The sequence below is a fragment of the Neophocaena asiaeorientalis genome, unplaced genomic scaffold (assembly GCF_003031525.2).
Source record: "Neophocaena asiaeorientalis asiaeorientalis breed wild unplaced genomic scaffold, Neophocaena_asiaeorientalis_V1.1 scaffold202, whole genome shotgun sequence".
NCBI lineage: Eukaryota > Metazoa > Chordata > Mammalia > Artiodactyla > Phocoenidae > Neophocaena > Neophocaena asiaeorientalis.
In genome coordinates, this window is record NW_020172627.1 from 1,845,202 (window position 1) to 1,870,975 (window position 25,774).

At 37.0% G+C, this 25,774-nt stretch overlaps 1 protein-coding gene across 3 annotated transcripts in view; it reads right to left on the reverse strand.

Moving 5' to 3' along the window:
- Positions 1-25,774, reverse strand: part of PARG (poly(ADP-ribose) glycohydrolase) — a 116,563-nt gene that overhangs the window by 89,679 nt on the left and 1,110 nt on the right. For 2 of the 3 annotated variants that reach the window (XM_024739050.1, XM_024739049.1), the window contains exons 2-7: positions 19,747-19,813; positions 18,169-19,149; positions 17,090-17,273; positions 11,809-11,931; positions 11,592-11,675; positions 6,961-7,035 (exon numbers count right to left, since the gene is read on the reverse strand). In XM_024739050.1, the coding sequence (XP_024594818.1) occupies positions 6,961-7,035; positions 11,592-11,675; positions 11,809-11,931; positions 17,090-17,273; positions 18,169-19,149; positions 19,747-19,813 (1,514 nt within the window). The remainder of the gene's footprint in view (positions 1-6,960; positions 7,036-11,591; positions 11,676-11,808; positions 11,932-17,089; positions 17,274-18,168; positions 19,150-19,746; positions 19,814-25,774) is intronic. The other variant, XM_024739051.1, reaches the window with a different exon arrangement.

Consider the following 25,774-nt stretch of genomic DNA (forward strand, 5'->3'; position numbering starts at 1 on the left):
GGTCAAAAATGCAATGACTCCTCTCTCTAGAGAACTGTAAAACTATCATCAGCACCTTGGTAATCACCTCATATTTATGATCTACACTAAACACACCAAAACTTGCTATATATTACTCTTACAGGAATGTTTCTGGGCAAGGTCACCAGATAAAAGGGAAACAAGGTCCTGTCTGAGTAGAGTGATTAAGAAGAGAGGAAAAATCGACTACTTTACCTCACAGCAAGGTGACGGGTATTTTAACCAAAGGCATGTTTTACTGCCATCACAAGGTATCAAATGTACCTACCCAAATTAACAACTGTAACTAGTTTAAGGCACGAAAATTACAAAACGCAAATAGACCATCTATATACTATAACTTAAGTGACAAAGATTTTATCAGTTTGGTCAACTTTTCATTGCATCAAAAATTACATCTCTTTAAGAGTGAAAGACATCTAGATACAAAGATATTCTGACATAGCCATAAGGCTTCCATTATTTTATGCCTACCTTTAAACATCATATGGTTCAAAAGCTCAATAAGGTAACCCTGAAATTGACTGGTCCTGCCTCAAGATGCAGAATTAGTATGATTCTATTAATATGATTATAGAAATTACCCTTCACAGCTAACTTTTTTCAGAAATAAGCTGACCCTAAAATTCACATGAAAGCACAAAAGATCCAAAACTGCCAAAACAAATTAGAAAAAGAACAAAGCTGGAGGACTCATATTTTCCAATTTAAAACTTATTACAAAGCTACAGTAGTCAAGATTGTGTGGAAGTGGCATAAAGACAGACATATAGAGCAGTGGAATAGAATTGAGAGGCCAGAAATAAACCCTCACATGTATGGTCAATTGGTTTTTGCAGGGTGCCAAGACAATTCAATAGGGATAGAAGTCTTTTCCACAAATGGTGCTGGGACAACCAGATATCCATCCACATGAAAAATAATGAAATCAGACCTCTATCTCACATCGTATGTGAAAATTAACACAAAATGGCTATTCACAAGCAAAAAAATAAAACTTGACCCCTAATTCATACCATATACAAAAATCAATTCAAAATAAGTCATGAACCTAAAAGTAAGAGCTAAAACCATAAAATTCTTAGAAGAAAACACAGGAGTAAATGTTTGCAACCTTGGATTAGCTTCTTAGATATGACACCAAAAACAGAAAAAATTAATTTAGGCTTCATCAAAATTAAAAACTTCTGTGCTTCGCAAGACACCACCAGACATAGAGAATGGACTTGAGGACATGGGGAGGGGGAAGGGTAAACAGGGACAAAGTGAGAGAGTGGTCAATATATACTACCAAATGTAAAATGGATAGCTAGTGGGAAGCAGCTGCATAGCACAGGGAGATCAGCTGGGTGCTTTGTGACCACCTAGAGGGATGGGATAGGGAGGGTGGGAGGGAGACGCAAGAGGGAGGAGATATGGGGATATATGTATATATGTATAGCTGATTCACTTTGTTATAAAGCAGAAACTAACACACCATTGTAAAGCAATTTTACTCCAATAAAGACGTTAAAAAAATTTTTTTTAATTAAAAAAAAAAGCCATCTGACAGGCAAAGATTTTAAAGCCTGACAATATCAACCAAGCATTGGCCAGGGTGTGAAAAATAAAGTACAACTAACTATCTTGGAGAGTTCTTTGTCGATACCCGGGGAACCTCCAACATGCCTGCCCTATCCTGCAGCCTATCACAAGGGCACAAAGACAGCCATAGGCTGTGTCCATCACAGCACTGCTTATGACAGCAAAACATTAGAAACTCCCCAACATCCAGCAGTACTGGCACAGGAAGGTAAGCTATTCATACAGGGAATCTAATCAGCATTAAAATGAGACAATTCTGTATATATTCAGAATCGTTAGATCCCAACAACATACTGCTGAGTAAAAATAAAGCAAGTTACAGAATATTATGTACACTATGATACCATATTCCATCATTTGAAATGCAGAAAACACTGCTATCTCTTGTTAATAGATATGTAGTTAAAATGTAGAAAAAAAAATAACTGCCAAATCAGATGCCACACTTAGGACAATGCTGCCTTCAATGAAGGAGAAAGGGAAAAGAACTTGCAGAGAGAAACAAAGGAGGTTTTAACTATATATAGTATTTTTCATTAAAATTTTTGGCAGAAACATATCGTATCATGATGTTTAAATGTATTAACTCTAGAAGGTGAGTGATAAAAATGGCCAGGTGTCAGGCACTGATCTATGCTTTGCATACATTACATCATTTAACCCTCACTACAACTCTGTGAGGGAAATGTACTATTTACCCCCATTTCCCAATGGGGAAACTGATGCGCTGAGAGGATGCCTCAGGTTACCCACCCAGGATCCAAACCCAGGCCATGTGGACCCCTATCTGTGCTCCTAACCACTCTAGGATCCTATCTCTGTGGAATGGACGTGGAGGCACATTGCAAATCTTCCTGATGTTTACGTATGTTCAAACAATGTAATTACAGAAGAAGAGGGAGAAGTGCTACAAGAAAGAGATTTCCAAAGCCCCTGTGTGATGGTTCATTTTGTTTCAACCTGGCTGGGCCACAGTGGCCAGATATTTGATGAGACATTATCCTGGGTGTTTCTGTGAGGATGTTTTTGGATGAGATTTACATTTAAATCAACGGACTCTTAGTAAGGCAGACTGCCCTCCATAAGGTGGATGGGCCTCATCCAATCAGTTGAAGGCCTGGAGAGAATGAAAGGCTGACCTACCTCAGCCCCAGCAGGCTGCCTCTGGACATCATCTGCAGCATCAGCTCATCCCTGGGTCTCCAGTCTGCCAGCCCACCCTGCAGATGCTAGACTTGCCAGCCCCCATAACTGTGTGAACCAACTCCTTAAAATCTTCCTCTCTCTCTCCCTCACATATATATATATATATATATATATATATATATATATATATATATATGATAGATATATAGATATATACATATAGATATATAGATGTATCTCTCTCCCATTGGTGCTGTTTCCCTGACTAATACACCTTCCCTCCAGCTCTTGCCCTACGGCGACTGCTGATGGACAGATGGAACAAGGCCTGTCTGGGTTGCTCCTGTTCCCTCCTGTTTGGAGTCTTGAGAGAAAGAACCACAAGAAGCCACTAATTATCGGAACATCATATTCCAAGGTAGCTTTTGTTAATCCCATTTTATGGGAAGAAAACTGAGGCTCAGAAAAGCTAAAGAACTTCCCAACAGCTCCTATCAGGCAAGGGACAAAGTGCTTTTATGCTCAAATCTCACATCTTTCCCCAAAGCATATGGCAAGGGCCAAGATAGTGGGTGCACCTTGGCTCTGCCAGCAACCAAACACAAATGGGGTAAACGCCAGGGAACCTAAGAGTAATTGAGCAATTGAGCAGACATTGAATTAAGACAATATACAGAAATGTATAATTATGGGGCATAGCTCATGTTATACTATGGAGAAATAGATGATGAGGGCTTTCATGACAGCAAGCAAAAGAAATATTGGAATACAAGGTCTTATCTGATCTAAGAAAACCCTAAATAAATGAAGACCCATACCATCCTTATGGAGAGGAATATATAGTATTATGTAGATGTAAAATCTTTTCCAATTTATCTGCATATTTAATGCAATTCTACTCAAGAGTCCAACAGGATTTTTATGGACCCCAACAGGCTGATTCTAAAATTTACGTGAAAGAATAAAGAATAGCCAGTATACTTGTGAGAAAGAAGACTGATGAGGAGAGGCTCGTTTTACCAGATATCAAGAATTATTATGAAGCCATAGCCATTAAGACATTGTGGCACTATTGCAGTAATAGACAAATTAACCAGAAGAGAATACAAAGCCCTGAAACAGACTGTTGTTTCAGGTGATTGTTTGGGGGTAGCCAAAGTACAAGTAATTTTTATTGTCTTACTTCTTATACTTTTACAACATATCTACAATTCAGATATGTTAATGACAAAAACTTTTTTTGAAAAGAGGCAAAACAAACTGTTTACAGAGGTAAGAAAGTAACAACATATTTGATTATCATTCCAGAATTTTAAAAGTGATTTCAGATACATTAATTAGATAGATCTTTAAAACATGTCATCAAGATGCATAAAGTGGTTATTTTGTCAATTTCACAAATGAGGAAACTAATGCTGAGGTCATGTGGCTTAGCCAAAGTTACAAAGCTTTGAGACTAAGAAACAAAATAGTCATTTCTAATTCTATGCTCTTTTATCCACTAGCAGTTCTCAAGGCACGGTCCCTGAAGCAATAGCAGCACCACCTAGGAAACTATTAGAAATGCAAACTCTCAGGTCTCATCCCAGACCCACTGAATCAGAAAACTTGGAGAGAATGGTAGGCAGCTACCTTTTTAATAAGCCCTCCAGGATTCAGATACACAATAAATCTGAGAGCCACTGCTTATATCATGCTGCCTCACGGATACTTTGTGAAATAATCAAAACACTACTGGAAAAAAGGGAGTGGTGGTGTTATTCATAACACTGTCAATTTCATTTTCACATTTTCAGGTTCTTCCTTATTTGTAACTCAAAAATAAGGGTTCACAATAATCTTAATGTTTGATTCCTGACCACGTAATTAAACAACCACTTTCTTCTGGATTACCACCAGCAATCCTAGAGGACAGACTGATCTTCAGTAATGTCACAGGAAATGAAGTAACAAGAACACTGGAACATCACTAGCTAAAAATGCTCAGAGAAGGAAGAGTCTAATTTAGATGTGTTGTGTGTGTGGGCAGGGAGTGGGAGAAGGAATCAGAAACATCAGTTTTTATTAACTCAAACCGTTACTTCTAGATAATATTCTCATGACCTTGGTAACCATGAAAACCAATATGACTGCCTGATCTCCTGTTGAAATCCAGTCCGCAACTACTTACAGAGCACACACGATAAATAAGACATTGTACAGATGCTACACGAAACACAAAGCTAAGAAAGATACAGTCTCTGCCCCAAGAAACTTTTGACATACCAGTGGATGTCAACATTTCATCTAGAATAAAGCAAAGCAAAGAGAGGGAGTGCCACAAGATAAATTTTAAAATTTGTCATGGAAATTCAAAGAAAGGTGACATCTCATTTTGGAGGGAGTAGACAGGAAGATGTTAGTCTTGGGAGACAGACCTTCAATACAGAAAAGTGGAGGAAGGGGGCATATCAGTCTCTAATTACAGAGAAAATGAGCAGCAAGTAGGAGGGGAGGGTGTGTGCAGAGGGACATCAGACTGTGATCGCAGGCAATAGTGGAAAGAACACTGATTGGGTTACACTGTCCTACCAGGGACAAGCTATGTCACTTTGGCCAAGAAAGTTCATTTCTAAATCATAACTGCTCATTTACGATAGGAATAATAATTATTGTCTTATTTATCTCACAGTTATTTATCTGAAAAAAAGACCAGAGAGGGAAAGGCCACAATTAAAAAAAAACATAGGACATGTTTAAAGTTCAATAATTATTCTCTATTAGGTAAGTTAAAGTTGTGTAATATTGAAAATATTTCAACTCAAAATGTTTCCATTTCAAAAGTTACTTTCAGTTTCTAGTATTAGTAAATGAAGCATATATAACATGGATAATTAAACTGTGGGCAGAAAAATCAAATGATAAAAAAACTTTTAAACAGGTTGTATATGAAAGTATCTCTTTGGGAAGGCTTACTTACCTAGCAAAAGTATACTGGCAGTTTCTTCTAAGACTAAAAATACATTTATCAAACAATTCAACAATCGTACTCTTGGGGATGTACCCCAGAGAAATAAAAACTTATGTTTATGCAAAAAACTGTATATGAAAGTTCACAGCAGCTTTAGTTCTAACAGTTAAAAACTAGAAACAACTCAAATGTCCTGAAATGCATTTACAGTTAAATTATGATACATCAATCTCACAGAACACTACTCTGCAATAAAAAGGAACCAAAAGGCAATGTGAAAAGGTTACAAACTATAACCTTTCTGAAGTAACAAAATTATGCACAGGGATAACAGATTAGTGGTTGCCAGAAGTTAGGAAGGAGTTGGTGTGGCTATAATGGGCAGCACCAATGAGCACTGTGGTGATGGAACAGTTCTGTATCTTGACTGTGGTGGTGGTTACATGAAGATACAGTTACATAACTACACACACAAATGAGTAAAGGTATAACTGGTAAAATCTAAATAAGGTCTCGTGTCAGTTTTCTAGTTTTGATATTGTATTATACTTATTTAAGCAATCAACATTTGGGAAGATAGGATGAAGTGTGCATGGGACCTTCCCTGTACATTTCTTTACAATTTCTTGTGAATCTATCATTATATCAAAATAAAATTTTTTTTTAAAGGTATACTGCCAGTTTTTCAAAATGGATGATACCTATTCTTCTAACAGTACTATCAAAGTGGTATTCTTACCCATTGTTGATAGCATACTAAACTGCTACAGTCCCCTGAGGAAAAATGATTTTACAGCATAAATCCAGGGCCATAAAAGTTTTGTGCCTTTTGACCTAGCCACCTAACTTCTGGGAATCACCTAAAGAAACAATATTAAATTTGGGAAACTATATACATGTATTTATTCACATACATATATAAAGATGTTACTACAGTATAATTGAGAAGGGAGTAAAACTTATGCAACCTAGATGTCTGAGAATATGGGAATCATTAAATTATCAAAATCTAGACATGAAATACTATGCAGCCACTTTATAATACTGAAAATGGTACAACAATACAACAGAAAATGCATATCATGAGAGACTAAAGCAAAGTTCAAAATTAGCTGCATATAAAATAGCAGGAAATATTTCTCACAAAAATAAAAGATGATAATGGTGTTAGTGTGACAGAATTATGCATATTTTTCTCAAACTTTTCCATTAGAGCTGTCATATTAGTTTCATAGTTTAAGAAATAAGCATACTTCTACCTTATCCCAGAAATCAACCAAAGCTGTAAAGTCCCATTTCTTAGAATATGCCACATTGTATTTCAGAATAGCATCCTATGGAAAAAGCATAAACAAAATGTCATGATATAGTAAAGTGAATTATCTATGAACAGCCTGTCTCCTTTATGAACTATTTCCAGTATATTTCTTAATGTTGGGCAAGCTTCTCCTACCATTAGCTACTCCACGTCAGTAACTATGAACAAAAAGAGCGCATACTAATTTATTATTCACTTAAGAAAAATGAGATTAGAAAGCTCGAGTAACAGGGGGAAAAACATAATTAGTCTAAAACATGCTCTCTAAACAGAGGCGATATAATTCAAGTGGACAAAAATTGGATCTTAGGGATGAAAAAAGTAACTATTATAGTGACTTTTGGTCTTCAACAGAGTCACACTACATGTACAGATACACTGCACATCAGCATTAAGATTTCATTAGGAGAGTAAATTGGGAAAAAATATCTAAAAAGGCTCCCTGGGGAAGAGAGCAATAATGAAAAAAAGACTGAGAAACATTAGCTTAAAGCCTAAAATGGTCTTTTCTCCTTTACTATTAGCTATTTTTATAAGCTACATAAAAATGGTTATCTTTCCCCATTAGTCCATGTAAATTACGTATTTTTGTAAAAGGTTAGACTAGTGCGCCATCTGCTGGTGTAATTTTCAACTGTCTGAACAGGCAGTACTTCCTAGTTACCAGAGTGGGGTAGGCATACAACAATCCATTAGTTATGCAAAAAGAACAATTATTTACAATTATATTTTATCTCATCCTTTAAAATTTCTATTTTGATTATCTTTTATAATATATATTAAATTACTAAAGTAATAAATACATAGAATTTATAAAAAAACATTTATGACTGTAATACACACCCCCAAATTTTTTTACTGAAGGCATATTAAGTCTGAAAGATACTGTGTTAGATTATTACTATAAACCTTCCAAATTTCCTCAGAATTGATGAAGTTTTTAAAAATTAACACTCTGCCAAAGAGCTTCCTGAAAAATACTTCATGCCACATAAATTATTACCAAGCAGCTAGGTTAAATAATGAGCCAACAAAATGTCTTTTATCTACTTGGAATAAGAAGATACCCAAGTTCCGGGGCTTCCCTGGTAGTGCAGTGGTTGAGAATCCGCCTGCCAATGCAGGGGCACGGGTTCAAGCCCTGGTCTGGGAAGATCCCACATGCCGCAGAGCAACTAAGCCCATGCACCACAATTACTGAGCCTGCACTCTAGAGCCTGCGAGCCACAACTACTGAGCCTACGTGCCACAACTACTGAAGCCCGAGCACCTAGAGCCTGTGCTGTGCAACATGAGAAGCCACCGCAATGAGAAGCCCACGCACCGCAAGAAAGAATAGCCCCCCCTCGCCGCAACTAGAGAAAGCCCGCATGCAGCAGCAAAGACCCAACACAGCCAAAAATAAATTTATTAAAAAAATAGCAATGTCTATCAACGGGTGAATGGACAAACAATGCTTATACTGGAAAAAGCTACTGATACATTCAACAACACGGATGAATCTCAAAGATCTTCACCTAAGTGCAAGAAGCCAGACACACTAGCATACATAATACATGATTCCATTCATATAAAATGTAAACCGATCTATAGTTTAAAAAAAAAGGAAAAAGAAGAAGCAGATCAATAGTTGCCTGGGGCCAGTACAGAAAGAGGAAACTGACCGCAAATGAGTAAGAAGAATCTTTGCAGGGTGACAGAAATGTTCTGTATCTTTACTGTAGTGGGGGCTTCAAGTGTATATGCAAATGTCAAACCTCATCAAATTACATTCTTTAAACGGATGTACTTTCTTATATGTAAGTTATTCCTCAAAGTTGGTAAGGAAAAACATTCTAAATAGCATTTATGCTCTAATTCTTTAATGGAGTTGTGTGATTAGCATTAACTCCTAACTAATATTTACTTTTACTTAAGTCTTCCAAGTCTTAGAAGTAGTCCACCATGAGATCTCCTATCACCAGAAAAGCTGGATGCTACTCTATACAGTATTCTTAGCTGAGTAACTTTTTTTCAGTTCATAATTCATAATAAGCACAATGAGTTAAAGCAGAAAGAAGTCCATTCTTTACAAATTACCAGACACATTATTCATAGAAATATTACAGTGTAGATCAACTTTTGAGGACACTGTTCCTTTTTTACATTTTTAACATCTCTAATCCCTCTTAATTCAACATCAAATGGCATAAAAACAGCAAAAATATTATTATATTCAGTAAGAGGAATTTAATGTTTCCCCATCCCTCTCATAGTCTTCTTTCAGCAAAGGAAACAATTACCATAAACAGAAGAAAATCTCGGTGGATTACTGTTCTGTTGAATCTACCATAAAATAAACAAGAAAGGGAAATTCAGATTAAAGCAATTACCCCTTCCTAAGGTAATCATGGCGCACTAAGGAATTGCTAACAGAGGCAAGCAGCAATGTAATTTAGAACACTATGATTATTCTGCATTTGTGTTTAAAGAAAAAATATGTAAATTCTTAAATAATCCTGTTTGTAAGGCCCTAAGTCAGTGTTTTTCAAATGGAGTCTGGATAGTATTCTTGATTGGCCTGCTTGTGTTTATGAGTATATAATTGTGGTTTGGGAATGAATACAAAGGCCAAAAAACAACACACTGTAGAAATGAAAGATGGTGCTTCAAATACATAAAAATGGTGGAGAGAGAGAGCGATCCTAAGATGCACTGCAGTATAGGAATGCCAAAGACATAAAAACCTGGACCAAAGTGGTCACCATCATACTTATTCACAAGCTGATGTTCTGCATACGGATCCCATCTTTGCCTCTACCAACATCTACCAACTGTTTGTGATTGGTTAAAAAAAAAAAAAAGTAGTAAATACAAAACAAAGAATGTTTTCTTTATACAGTATTTTTTTTAAGTTTCTCAGCATACTATTTTAAGGCTCAGATCAGTGTTTAAAAATCTGTGCAAAAAGGAAATGCTGATTACAAATTGTTTTGACTGTGATAATGAACACAACTCAAATCATGAGTCATAATGCTTAAAACGGAAAAACATCAAATTGATAAAGCTGGATACTATAAAGAGTTTATATTTAGCTTTACGTTTGTACATACGTAATTAAAATATTAACAATAAGTAAAGTCTGGCAGACCCTGAGAATTCCTCCCATTTAAAAGAAGTAATTACAAGATTGAGAAACACTGTCCCTAAGAAATAAAATTTTCAAAATATATTATGGTACAACTTAGCACTGTTTTTCATGTTAAGGAAAAAAAGAGCTAAGGGGAAAAAAAGGAGCTACAGGAAAGGTATAGAAAGTTTAAGAATAACTTGTAAGTATGTAACAAGGAAGAGCCAAATCTGACTACCTGTTTCTTTTACTTTAACCTTTGCTTTCCAGCTGCTTTTTTTCACTAAAAGGATACTGTCTATCCATAATGGCTGGCTCAGGGAACTGTGCCCCTCTGCCTGAACGTCAAATCAAAGTGCCTTTGTTCAGGGAAGCATCCTGACCCTGTCAACCTGTGAATGTCTGCAAGAAAGAAGAAATTAACACATCTCCTCCCCAAGGCTGGCCATTCCAGGGGATATTTGCAAAACTTATGGCCTTTTTACTTTATTTCCTCATCTCCTCCCCTTCCCTGTTCTATAAAAGAAACTGACACCCAAACCCCCATAAGATAGTTTTTTTGGAGACGGTAGTCCGCCATCTTCTTGGTCTGCCAGCTTTCCGAATAATTCTGAATAAAGTTATATTCCTTGCCTCAACACCTGTCTCCTGATTTATTTGCCTGTCATAAGGCAAGCAGAGTGAGCTTGGACTCGTTAACAATAAATAAATGAAAAAAACAGTATTAAACCTGAGAAACTGTACACAACAAATTAAGTCTCTCAAGTAAAATGAAACCCATTTTCACAGAAGTATAAAAAAATCTGTTTATAGTTACAAAAACTTTAAAAGTTTATATAAGGCTATAGTGCCAAAAATAAACATACACTCTCACTCATATTTTAAATATTAGAAAAAACTATCTAATGGTTGCCCTTACAATCTTGAACGAAATATTTTTTAAATCAAAAATTGAATTATTGCCAAAATATAAGATTAATAAATTATGAAACTGCTAGAAGCTATATTAAGAGCAATAAAAAGTAGAATGCTTAATGTATACTTTAATCATTAGGAAACTCAGCTTCCCTTCGGGCAAACAATGCTGAAGTCATAATTCTTCCCTGATTTACTTTTAAAGACATTTCAGAAGTATGATAATTCCAAAACAAAAATAAAAGAGAAGCCAGGACCAAAGGAAACTGGATGGGCAATCAAGAAACAGAAGTCTTATTCCTGGTTCTCCAAATTATTCTGTGTGGCTCCAGGCAAGTAATTTACAACTCTCAATTCTACTCATTTCCTAGTGATGGAGTGTAAACCAAGAATGTCTCTAAAGAGAGTTCCTCAGGAAGCAAGCACTTACCATATAAATGATGTTGTTACCTGAGTCTATTAAAGACCAAAAAATGTCTCTGAGGGAGGACACCAGGGCCCACCTCTAAGAACTACATGTAAGAGACAAGAATAGCAAAAGAACACACCTTCAGGTTTTGGGGTCGACTGAATTTGTTGAGAAGTGCAGTCTGAATGAGCTCCCACCGGCTCCCTGCAGTTCGCTCACCATTCTTTAAGGAAAAGAAAAACATGAGGAAACTATTCCAAGTTTTTTTACATGGCAGAATCAGAAGTCAAACAGCAAGTATTAAAATACCTTTCAGAGACTAAAAGAACATCAGTTCTGTTCAGTTTTGTTCTTACCTCATCTTCCACCGGGTACAAGTTTTGTTCTGAACAAGGCATCTTAACATGCTTGTTGTCCCACAAATCTTTAAAATGTGTTGGGAAAGGTTTAGGAACTTCTCCTGCTCGCAGAAGATCTACCTGAAATACAAGAAAACTGTAAGTGCATAAAAACTAGGCATATCTCTTGTACAAAATAATCCAAAGAAAGCAGCCAAAGCAAATGTTATAAAATACAGACCAGCTCCTAGGCAAGAAATCTCACGTCTCTTTCAGTTGTTCCCACTCCTTACCTCCAGTTAATCAGTTTCCAAGTCACCATGTTCTCGGCATTCTATCTTCATCCCATCCAGCCCCCACCGCCACCCCTGGTCCTCATTATTCATTGCCTGAATTTCTGGTAACAGCTTTCTATCCTCCCTAACTCCAACTACTCCCAGACACATTCATCCCCCATAAAACCCTTATCCCCACTTGGGAATAACAGTATGTTTCTAAAGTATCCCCAAGCTTCTAATCCTATAATGGCTCCCCTCTGCCTATACTTTGATTCTAATGATTCCAGTTTTTAACATTCTCTCTTACTGCAAACACTATCTGGGTAAACATCTATTCTGACCTTCAAGACTCAGCTCAACCTTCATTTCCTCTAAGAAGTCTTTAAACTTTCTAATAGGCAGTAAGTGTATTCTCTCTTGTTTTATTAGATCATTATCATACTAGAGCACACTTTTTTCCCTTCCCCCACTAGACTCTAAACTTCTTGAGAAGAGTAATTATATTAACTTTGTATTTTGAATATTTACAACAGAGCCTGACATGTGTGTTTCTAATACATATAAGTGTTTACGTACATACAGTTGACCCTTGAACAACACGGGTTTGAACTGCATGGGTCCACTTATACAACCATCTTTTTCAATGAATACGTACTACAGTACCACACAATCAGCAGTTGACTGAATGTGTGGATGTGGAATGTCGGATATAGAGGGCCAACTGTAAAGTTATACTTGGATTTTGGACTGCCCAGAGGGTCGGCACCCCTAACCCTCGAGTTGTTCAAGGGTCAACTGTATATGTAAATATACACATATATGTATATGCATGTATATGTATGCATATATATACACATGCTACTTATAATAAGCATTAAGTAAATGTTTGAGGAAAAAGATACTTTACAACAAAATAGCTTTACATTTTGCCTAATCTGGACATTTCATATAAATGGAATCATACAAAATGTGACCTTTTGTGCACGGACTCCCACTTAGCATAATGTTTTCAAGGTTCATCCATGCTATAGCATAAATCAGAATTTCACTGTAGATCATCAAATAATCACATAAATAAATAAAAAATTTCAACTGTAAGATGCTATAAATGAGAGGTTCATAGTGTCATAAGAACCTTTCTAGACAATTTTAACTTATCTGGTAAGCTTAGGGAAGGCTTTGAGGAAGTAGCAATTGAGCTCAACTCCAAAGGATAAAAAGAAGTAGGAAAAGGCGGAAGAAACAAGAAAAGGGAACAGCCTTGAAAAGGGAAAGCTGCTGTCAAATAGGCAGCTTCATTAAAAGTCTGCAAGCCAAGATAAATAAATTTATAGGACATTTATATAGATAACCATTAAAACCATGAGTGTGTATAAGACTACCCCGAGAGAGAGACCTATGAAAAAGCTTCGGGGAACTCCAACGACGTTTAAGGGCCACATATAGAAAAAAAGCTAAAAGGAACATAAGAAGTGGCTTAAGGAGGTAGGAAGAAAATCACGGTTATATGGTGCCAAGGAATCCAAAGGATAAGAATATTCCAAGGAGGAAAGAATAAAGAATGGTCAAAAGTGGCTGAGTCACCAATCATGCCAAAAGTATTTTCACCTCCATATGAGGATCCCAAAAGTGATTCTGTAAAGATGTTCCATGTAATCTGAGGTGACAAAAACAGGTACCAGGAGAGGTTCACACATAGGGGAACATATATATAAGGATATGCTTTGGATGTCTGTCTGTCTAAATGTGTGTGTGCATGTGCGTAGTGCATGCACCTACACGTGTTTGCCTTATGTGTGTACATGTTGGTGTGTGAATGTGTGTGCGCATGTGTGCGTTTACAGATAATCAAGCACTATTATGTCCATGCAATTTCAGATTGCCTTACATTTCTAATGCTAAATATCAGCTTTACTTTATTACTTCAAATTCTGTAACTATTAATATCTGGCATCTCAGAAATGTAATTAAGGACTGTCTATTTAATAACTAACTATTAATTATACATATATCATATTACCATATTCAGGAAAAAGAATCTAGAAGAAAATACACCAAACTGTTAAACTCTGGGAATAGGACTGAGAGACACTTGGGTTTTCTGAGGTATACACTTTCACATAACGGTTGCTTTTTTTTTTTTTCCCATTGAGCCTATATTACTTTTGTAATAAAATAAAACTTTTATAAATTCGTTGGATATCTAACAATAAATAAACAGTAGTTACAGAGATTAGGTAATGATGGTATAAGATGCTTCAGGTTTTCTTTGTGGGTAGTGGGAGAAAGGAAGCGGGAAAAGTCAAAATATCACTTACTTCCCCCGATCAACCTTTTCTCCAGATCTTCACCATTAACATCTTGTCAGTCATCCAAGTCTTTTCTTAATTTTACACACACTATCAATGCCTCCTTTTCCCTTATCACCCATACTTAAGAATTCACCATGTCCTATCAATATTACTGCAAAACAATGCAACCATTTATTCTTTTTTATTCCCACGGTTATTACCCTGTCTCAGTTATTTCCAAACTTTTTAAAAAATTTTTTCTTATTTTTTTTCAAACTTTTTAAAATAGCAAAACTCTTTTTTCCCTAAGAAATGTGATACAAAATCATTATATTTAAACATAAGCTATTTAAATAAATATAATTTTTACAGTAACTTTACATATTCTAACATCAATAGCAATGAGGTTACTTTAAGGACTATAAAATCTGAAATCAGGAGTTAGAGATGACAGCTAAAGCTTACCTCAACCTACTATTTATCTCTCTTATCCAGTATTAAGAAAATCCTATTCACACACCAAAATAGTTGCAAATGGTAACCTTTTTTAACTGATATTTTGATGCTTAAGGAAATTCTTCAAACAGCAGTGGCAAGAGAACCTTGATTCTATGATCTGCATAAAAATGAGCTCTCCTGGTAAAATCTGCTGGTTAAAATATGGTACTAAGCATTTTAAAATTTGAGTGCATTTGTTAGTTCTTTTACTACAGGTTTTTCATAGCTAAAAATATAATTTAGAAAAGAAACGAGAGTCAATTTCAAAAGAACCCCTGAATCACTTCCATGCAGCACAATTTGATAATTATTGTTTTCGTTTTCATCTCTTATCTGAGCTCTTACATTACCTTCCCGTTTCCAATGTATCCTCACTTCAGTTTTCCTTACTTATACCTGTCTGATCAATCTTGCTATACATACAGTACAGCTATTGTCTACACAGACATTTTAATGAGTTCCAATTCCTATAGACTCAAGTCCAGTTCCTGGCACCTGAAGCCCTCTACAATATGGACCCAATCCACTTTTCAAGTCTTCTCTTCCACCATTTCCCATCCAAATTCTCAGTTCTAGCAAATCAATTGTTTTTCATTACTAAAACAAATAGTTTTTAACCACACAGCCTTTTCCTATACAGATTATGTATCTGCCTGGAATTCCCTTGCCTTACTAAATTAACTCCACCTCAGAAATTTCTGCTCATCTTTAGGAGCTCAGTCCAACCCCACCACCCTGCTCAATGTTGCTTCTACCTAACTATGTTAATACATTCTATACTTCAAAATATTTAATCACATGTAGACTAAGTTGTACAAGAAAAGGGATTTTTTTTAAGTAGCCCCTGTGAAATCTAATACAGCATCTGACTAATAAATGGGATGAATATTTAATCCTCTATGGGTTTTGTTTGTTTGTTTGTTTTGGCCACGCCACACAGCTTGTAGGATCTTAGTTCCCTGACCAGGGATCAAACCCAGGCCCACAGTGGTAAAAGCGCTGAGTCCTAACCATCCTAACCACTGGACCACCAGAGAATTCCCAAGAGATGAATATTTAAAACTATTCTATGAGTGGTAGAAATCTTCTAAAATTGGATTATGGTGATGGTTGCCTAAGTCAGTATATGGGCTTCCCTGGTGGCACAGTGGTTAAGAATCCGCCTGCCAATGCAGGAGGGACAGGGGTTCGAGCCCTGGTCTGGGAAGATCCCACATGCCACGGAGCAACTAAACCCGTGCACCAAAACTACTGAGTCTGAGCTCTAGAGCCCACGAGCCACAACTACTGAGCCCCTGTGCCACAACTACTAGAGCCCGCGCACCTAGAGCCCGAGCTCCGCAACAAGAGAAGCCACTGCAATGAGAAGCCTGAGCACCATGACAAATAGTAGCCCCCGCTCACTGCAACTAGAGAAAGCCCACGCAAAGCAACAAAGACCCAACGCAGCCAAAAATAAATAAATAAATAAATTTTTTAAATTAACTAAATATCACTGAATTGAGTACTTAAAATGGGTTAATTTTATATACCTCAATAAAGTTGTTGCTGTTGTTGTTGTTTTAAAAAAAAGAACCCATGGACAGTGTGAAAGAGGCTACCAGGGGTTAGTTAGGTATGGGAAGTTATTGTTTAGTAGGCAGAGTTTCTGTGTGGGAAGATGAAAAATTTCTGGAAATGAATAGTGGTAATGGTTGCACAACACTGTGAATGGACTGAATGCCAATGAAATGTACACTTAAAAATGGTTAAGATGGTATATGTATAACCACAATTTTTTTAAATAAGGTTTTAAAAATGTTGCGTTTGAGATACCTGTGGGACAGTGAGGGAGATGTCTAGAAGAATCTAAAGCTCAGAAAAGAGGGTAAAACTGAAGAATGATTTGAGGATATTGAACGACATACAACTTTGAATTTTAGTACCTAACATGTAGTGGGTACTCAATAAATATTGTCAATTGAATTTTTTTTTAAATCCAATAAATTTTCTTAAAAATACAGAAAATTTCAATTTTCTCACCAGCTAACAATGATTCCTCTTATGGATTTGTTAAGTACCGTGTTAAGTAAGCTATTGTTATATTTCTCCATCCTGTAGAATTCTCAGTACTTTATATATGCAGAAAAGAGAAGTACTTTCTATGCTTTGGTCTGTTTTTCACATTTATAAGTATCAGAATAAATTAAGACTTAGTATCTTCTCTCTTTATAGGTAAGAGGTAACACCTACCCGAATAGTCACTGTGTGATTGGCAGATGGTCTCAAGGGAGGCAGCCGGACCCCACACCTTGGCATTCTTCTCATCTCCTCAATAGGAGTTCCAAGCCATTTCTTATCTGGAGAAAGGTGAGGTGGAATGTATTTAGGGATCTTCCTTTCTGTTCTTTGATGTTTGATTTCACATTGTTCTTTTCTAAGATCAAAACAAATGTAATCAGTCACAAACCACTTACCGTTTAAATTTACTTAGATACACAAGTGAAAAAACTTACCCAGAACGTTATTGTTTAAAATGTGCCAAACTTGCTCTTTCTCCTTTGTATTTAGAAAACAAAACAAAACAACAAAAATACCTTATAAGGTTTACAGTAAAACCCGAGAGCTTATTTTCAATAGTCTGTGGAAGGAATTTCCAAACACACGTAAACCACCTTCTGAAAAAAGGGACCGTGTAAAAATATATACACTGCCAAATGAGTCATGATTCACAGTATCAGCTACTTCTCAGGACTCTAGACAGTAATTTGCAATGAAGTGAACTTACTATGGCACGCTTGCCATAAAGATCGCAAGAATTACAGAGTAGGCTTTAAGATATCATATGGGATAATTGCATAAATAAATTCTTTACATTTACATTTTTTTGTAATCAGACCGGGATTTAAATCCCAGCTTTACTACCCACAAGTTACATAATTTCAGTGAATTCTCTAACCCAAATCTCAATTTTCTCATTTGTGAAGTGAGTACAATAACACCTGCCTGCCTGTTAGAGCATTAGAGAAGGTGCATGTACAATGGCCTAAGAAAACAGCAGTTACTATCATATTTATGTTCTAATAATTCCCATAAATCTCAGAAGGAAGTTCATGAAACTAAAGTCTGATTATTTATTTACTTCTTGTTTTCTGTTTCTGGGATTTTTAGAATTTAACATTTTGAACCTAGGTTTAAATTTAGCACAAATAGTTAACAAGAAAGACAATTATTTCTTTGCTTCAGTGTAAACCATAACTTTGTTAAACCCCCCCTTACAAAATTATAAAACATGTTACACTACTGAAGATACTCTTGATGGCAAAAATTACCTTTTGTCCTCTGCTTTCGGCATTCTCATGAAATGATCTGTGATTTTAGAATCCTTTTTCCCATGTTGCTTAGAATTTCTGCCCTCTACATTCAGGCTAGAAGTACATCCAGGTAGTTTGACATTTAAATCATTCATTCCAGCGTGACTCTCTCCTTCAAATTGGAAATGTAATCGAATCTCACCTCCCTTAGCAGAGGACCGTTTCCTCAATTCAGTGTCAGCTTCTCTCACTTGGAACCTTGAAGGTTTATTTGCTGTTTGGGCAGAACTATCTTCCTGTTCATCAAAACCTGGACTTGTCTCTTCATCTGCTTCTGAGTCCTGACAACTATTTTTGGAATTATCTACATCCATTGGTGACTCGGGTTCACTTTCTTTCTCAAATGCAGGAGAATTTCCTAGGCTACTTTCTTGTCTACTCAATTTGTTGGCATTTTTCAGTCCAGTACCAACATCCTCAGAGCCGATATCTGACAAGGGGCTCTCTGGCACCACGTCTGTCTCTTCCTGCTGACACCCTGCACAGTCTTCGGCGGGATGGCAAGCCTTGCTACACTTCTGGTGGCATCTGGCTTCTACACCCTGTTCCTCTTCTGTTGTCTGTTTTGCATTCGCAAGCTTTATAGGTGTCAAAAATTGTTGATTATCTCTACTCTCCTCACTATTTGTGTCGCTGTGATCATCATTTTGGGGTGACTGATCAATGTTAGCATTACTGAACTGCTCTGGTACCAGAGTTACTACTGGAGGTTCACTTTCCAAAAGTCGCTCTGAATGTTTTCCTTCCTTTTGCCACTTACAGATAGCTGCAGTCTGATGCTGGTTCAAATACTGGGTACTTTTTTCAACTGGTGATTTATCAAAACCTAGCTGAGAAACATTTTCTAATTTTTCCATGTTATGTTGATAAAAGTTATCTTTCTGTACAGAACTCATCATGGATTCTTCTCTTGTATTGTTGTTTTCTTTACTATGCAAACTACAAAAGAATAGAAAGAATGATACAACAGAAAGAATTTATGATGCAAAAATGTCACTTACCTGAACACACTCCTACAATGTCACAGCATTAATTAAACTACTTGTGATTACCTGAGCATACAGCATGCTCTTTCATGGGTCCATGTCTTTGCACATATGCCTATAATGCCCTTTCCCCAATTGTGTGCCTGGCAAACACCTGCCACAGTGCAGTGTTAAACTTCACTCACCTCCTGTGCAGTCTTTCCTGTAAAGGTAAAGCTGATTGTCTGTTTTATATGCTAACCACCACTGTACCTTGTTTAAATCTTTACTGTTGCATTGATCACACCATGTAATCATCACGTGTTTTGGTGTCTGTCAGCATCACTACACTATAAGTATCTTAAAGACAGAGACTATTCCTCTTTCATCTCTGTATCTCAAGTATATTGGACCATCCCTGGCACATAGGAGACTCTAAAAAATTATTATTTATTAAATGAAATGTAGATAAAGAAAAATGGGAAGCAAAAAGAAGAGAAAACAGCATGAAGCACAATAAAACATCCATATATCATGTTATTCATTTCTCTATATAGGCATGGCTCTTTACCTTTCTGATTCAGCTGTCTTGAGTCCTTTCGTGTCCATCCAACTGGTAATAGTCTTCTGTTTGAAAACTGTAAAAAAAAAAAAAAAAATTAATGTATGTGCATGCATACCTTCAAAGAGAAAATACCTATAGCAGCATATATGCATGGAAGGCATTATGACAGGTTCTGTGGATTAAACAACGATTAATCACTCCTTCCCCACTCAGGCAATGGGAGATAACACATTTGGCATAGAAGAGAAAGTGACCAGACCCTAAAAGAACTGGTATGGCCTAATGGATGAGAGTACATGCTCTGAAATCAGATTACCTAGATCCAAATCCTGGCTCTCCTACTGGATTCCTGTATGACTTTGTGAAGAGCCATTTCTCTGTGTCTCTGATTCCTTATTAGTAAACAGGCAAATTAATAGTATCTCTCCTGGGGTTATTGTGAGGTTTAAATTAAATAATAACCATTGCAAAGTGTTTAGGGCACTATCTGATATATGTTCAGTAAATATTAGTTCTTAATTATCATTAGTATCAAAAGAGATGCTGAGGGAGTTCCCTGGTGGTCTAGTGATTAGGATTTGGTGTTTTCACTGCCATGGCCCAGGTTTAATCCCTGGTCGGGGAACTGAGACCCTGCAAGCTGTGCGGCACGGCAAAAATAATAATAATAATAAATTTAAAAAATAAAATAAATTAAAAAGATCCTGATAAGAAATTAAGATATTTCTGAGGAAAAGACTACTTTAGGGAACTGAAGTAAATGGGATCATCTGATAAGTAGTGCTTGAATTGTGTCTTGAAGAATAAACATGTCATCACATAAAGGGAAAATCAGAAGCAACAGAACCAATGGCAGAAAAATATAAAGAAAGCAACAGAAAATATGGCTGAAAAGTCAGCTAGGACCATGTCATAGAGATCCCCGAATAATCCACAAAGAGAGGTACAAAAAAGTGTCAAAAGTCACACTCAGAGTTATAATGCCAGAGTTCAAATCTAGGAGGCTCCAAGTCAGGCAGGATACATAGCCTGGAGGGCAGATGTGAAGGGGCACATCAGTAGAAGCGAGTGAGGAAGGTATTGGTCTAGGTCAGTGGTTCCCAAACCATCTGAATCATCAGGAGGCTGACAACAAATGGATCCAAGGGCCACACGTAGACCTTCTGAATCAAAATCTATATGTGATGATGGAGGTATGAAGGAAGCCAGAATCTGTATTTTTTTTTTCAAAAAATGATTTTGATGATCAGCAAGGTTGAAGAACTTCTGGTCAAGATCTAAAAATAGCCCTTGTAAGGACAGAGAATAAAAAGTTGAGAAGTGAGAGTCATTACAGACTTCACAATGATAGGAGAAGTTAAAGGTGACACTAAGCTTTAATGCTTGAGACTTGAAAGATGATGACAACATTAAATAGAAATGCAGAATATAAAAGAACTGGATTTAGGGGAAAAATATGATTGGGTCAATACTGAACACACTAAATTTGAAATGCCAGAAAGATAACTAGAGAGAAATGACCAGCAGACAGTAGCAAAAGTAGAATTGATGGTTCAGTAAGGGACATGTAACATAAATAAATTCAAGCCACAATTTATATAAACATTAGAAATTTAAGCATACTTTCAAAATTTAATGTACTGCATATGGATTACATGTATATAATATTTTAGTATAAGAAAATCTTGAACATTCTCAACCACTGTCTAAATTGCAATGTAAGAATCTAGGTACCTTAGGTCATAAACTCCTCTTATTTACCTATGTCCCCTCAAACACCATAACATGAGATACCATCCCAAATATATGAAAATCAACAATTTATTTACCACTGCATTTGAGTGCCATATAATTTATACTTTCCACAAAATCTTTTATTAGCATTTTTAAAATCATTTCTTTCACAAAAAAATATATATACATTTGATATTTCTTGTTAAACACCACTACTTTCCTGACTTTATTAAGTTACTACTTCTGCAGCAAATCAGGCTTCAGAGAAAAAATTAGATTCAGTCACAAGGGAGTAAGAGGATGATCCACTTGGTTCTGAGACTTTTTCTACAGTTCCATCTTCTCTATTTAATTTCCTTATATCAAACACAGCAAGTATAGAAAATCCTCAAAGTACAAATTAGCAATGAGCCAAAAAATTCATTTTTGGGGTCAGTGTAGAATTTAAAATACCTTTTTCCATAAATGTAAAGATTCAATGGTATGCAATGGCTAGGTTCCTATAACACACATGGCACTATGATGACAAGTCTACAGAACCTAAAGAGTGCATGCATCATTTCCTAAAAACCATGAAGAGTGTTCCAGTGCAGTTGAAGGAGAGGTCTCCCTCCTGCAGCTCTGATGCTGAGAATGTGTTCTCTCTCTAGCTTCAGGCTTCCTATCATAATCCTAAAGCCTGAGAACAGGGTGAAGGAGGAGAAGCAAGAGGTGAGGAACTGACATTTCCTGCTAATAAAATGGTCTTCAGTCCTTCTGATGGCCCCAGAGAAAGGACAGCCTACTTCTCTTTCCAATACCACTACTTCTGGCTTCAAAAGGTTTCTTTCACAACACATCACAGGACTGTATCAGTTGTACCTCTCTTACTCCTGAAGTAAGCATAAAATGATGTGTCCTGGGTTCTGTGGAATTTCTTTTAACTAGAAGTAATCACAGCAAACAAAAAGGGAGGCAATAGAAGGTGATGAAATATCAATAGATACGAGATCTGGAGTCAAACAAAATCCTGGGCTGAGCTCTTTGCTCAGTCACTTACTAGCATGTACTTCCATTTCTTTAAGCCTTTATTTCTTCACCTGCAAAATGGGGTTAACAATACCTATTTCCAAGGCTTATGTGGATCAATGAGAGAAAATATTGTGCCAGTCTCACAAAGCAGAAACTCAACAAATGTATTCTCTACCAACATTTCCACCCAATCTCATTTTTCACTGAGATCAGTAGTTCTCCAACTTTACTCTGACTTCACACCATTTACATAATCTCATAAGTAACCTCACTCAGTAACCAGCAAATTTCAATTAGCAAATCATTCAATTAGGTGCTAGAGATACCAGCAAAAGGCACAAAATGCAGTAAAATTCACCTGCATTTAAAGGAACACCCAGACCTTCACAAAAAGCCTCTTTCCTCCAGCAGCAGCAAGATAAGGAAGGAAGGGTGTGGTGAGACCTAAGAGCAATGGACAGTGGGAGAGTTTTGAGGTGAGGAAAGAGGTTTGAGGTGCTTTTGACAGCACTGAGGCTGAAAGAATGATAAGGGGGATGGGGGAAAAGGCAGCTCTAGCCTCCCACCCATCCACCACTGACCTACACTTGGATCATCCCTGGAGCGAGGAGAGAAACTCTAGGTAGTTATAACAGGCATAAAAGGGGGGCTCCTACAGCAACACAACTGGATAAACCATTCCCCATCAGAGTGTAAATAGCATGCTGAGTTCTGCCTATATGCAGATTTGCAGATTTCAATCAGTATAAGAAATATGCCCAGGAAGATAAATAACACAAAATTTAAAGATACTGAATATCCATTTCCTTATCTCACTTCTCCTAGGATAACTATATATATACATTTTAAATATCAAATTCCTAAAAGAATTCCAAAATCTCAAACAATAGATTTTGACACAAGTTTAGATTGTGAACATTTTGTTAATTGGTGTCCTGTGCCAGGTATACAGAAAACATTTACACACATGCACAAGTACAGCCCAAGTATTAATTCACTCCCTCTTCTGCGGAAAATCAGGAGATCCAATTAGTGAGGACTGACAGCACCCCCAACTCACTCCTTCTCCTTTACATGCAGATAAAGTTAATAGGACCACAAATTAGCCTGTCACAGAAGTCAGATACGGTACTTGGAGGTCACCCTTAGTTCCCCTCCCCTCCATTCTCCTTCAACAAGTTCTCTGAAATCTACATCCTAAATCTTAAACCCATCCCTTCCTCCCCATCTTCAAAATAGCACCAATATTAAAAGAACAGTTACATCACTCACTGGGCAACTACATTTGTTTCCTGCAACTTGTCTCCTTGTCTACAGTCTTGACTTTCTCTAACCCAGCATTTCACAAACTACAAATGACCAACATTTTTTAATGAAATAATACAGACAACATGATAATGCAGCACACATAGTAAAGTATTATTTCATGAAACATTTGTTATAAATATGACCTATTTACCAGGAGAGAGAGAGACAGACAGACAGACAGACAGACAGAGAGAGACAGAGACAGAGACAGAGAGAGAGAGAGAGAGAGAGAGAGAGAGAGAGAGAGAGAGAGAAAGAAAGAAAGAGAGAGAGAGAGAGAGAGAGAGAGAGAGAGAGATTGCTTACTCTGTGTACCAGGGGAAATTTATACTGTGGGTTGCAGTCAGAAAGGTCCAAAGATCACTGCCTACGCCATCTTTTCTAAAATATTAACCAAATGATATCCCTTTTCTTACAAGCTTTTTAGTGGCTCCCCGTTAACCACAGATCAAGTCCAAACTCCTTGAAATGGCACTTGAGTTTGTCCATAAATTAGCTCTTGCTCCCCTTCCCAGCCTCAGCTGAGTCTTGTCATTCTGGTCTCCTGTCAAGCCACCTTTTGTACATGCTGCTCCCTCTGCCTATGTAATTTTTTCTTTCCTTGGTTTATACAGCAAATCCTGCTCATCCTTCAATACTAAGTGCAGGTCTGCTCCTCATTGTCTCCAAGTCCTGAGAGAACTAAGTGTACACCATTCATCAGAGGACTTCCTAACCTGTGCCCATTCTCTTATACTGCTGACCAACACATCCTTTTTGAAATTCTCCCGTCCTTGCATGACACAACAAAAGCAGGCTTTCCTCCTACTTCTCTGGCTGCTTCTCTTCAGTCTCCTCTTACATGGTGGTGTCTGTCCTAGGTCGCCTGTATTTTCACTACATGATTTATACTATCTAATCTACTACCATCGTATCAATTATGGTGTATGTGACAATAACTCCCAAACCTGTATTTCCAGCACAGATATATTTCTTATGAGATACAAACCCACGTAACCCATTCCCTCCCAAATCCATCCACTTTTCCCCTCTCCTACCTACTGCCTGCAACCAACTATTAACCATCATTATCTCCCATCTAGACTAACTCCTTAACTATCTTGGGCCTACACTTCTGCTCCCTTTCAATCTATTCTTCATTTTCCACACACCAGCCACAAGGACCTTTAAAATATATATTTTTAAATAAATACACATATATTTAAAAAATATATATCCAATCAAGTCACTCCCCTACTGAAACCCTTTAATAGTTTCACATTGCCCTTAGAAATAAAGTTCAAAACCCTTAGCATTGCCCAGTATGATCTGATCTTTGCCTACCTCTCTGCGCTCCCCTGATAACAATATGAATCAGCTGCACTTTGAGATCACTTCATTAACTTCTCTTCATCTAGCTAACTCATCACTCTTCAGTCCTCGGAATAAGGTTCTTATCTTCTGGCTGGGAGATTATCTTTGAGCCCACAAACTGGATTAGGTACACCTGACCTTCTACCATAATGCTCTGTTCCTTCAAGAATTGGAACACCCATTACCCTTTATTATGTTAACTTCCCTAATTGTCTATCTCTCCTGATAGATTTTAGGGTCTGAAGGCAGAGACCAAGTTACTTTTGTTCAACACTGTACACCAGAAACAAGCATAATGCAAGCTAAGAATAATAGCTCTGCACCCAGGGACTTAGAATGTAAATTGAAATAAGCTGTGATTTTCTTTGCAGCTTTCTTTCCATCTAGAGGCTGAAGCGTCACATACACAATTAAACCTCCTTAACGACTAAGGCAATTTCTCAGTCAAACCCGAAGAAAGCAAACAAGTGGAGTATCCTACCGCTTCCCTCCCTGTGAGTGACTACTCATCAGGGTTTCTCACACCACCAATCGCCACGGGAAAAATCCGGCCCCATTCTCCAACTAATAGCCTTGGTCCCCTCAGCAAGGGGACCTCAGAGTTCAGAGTGGTGCACACAAGACCTCA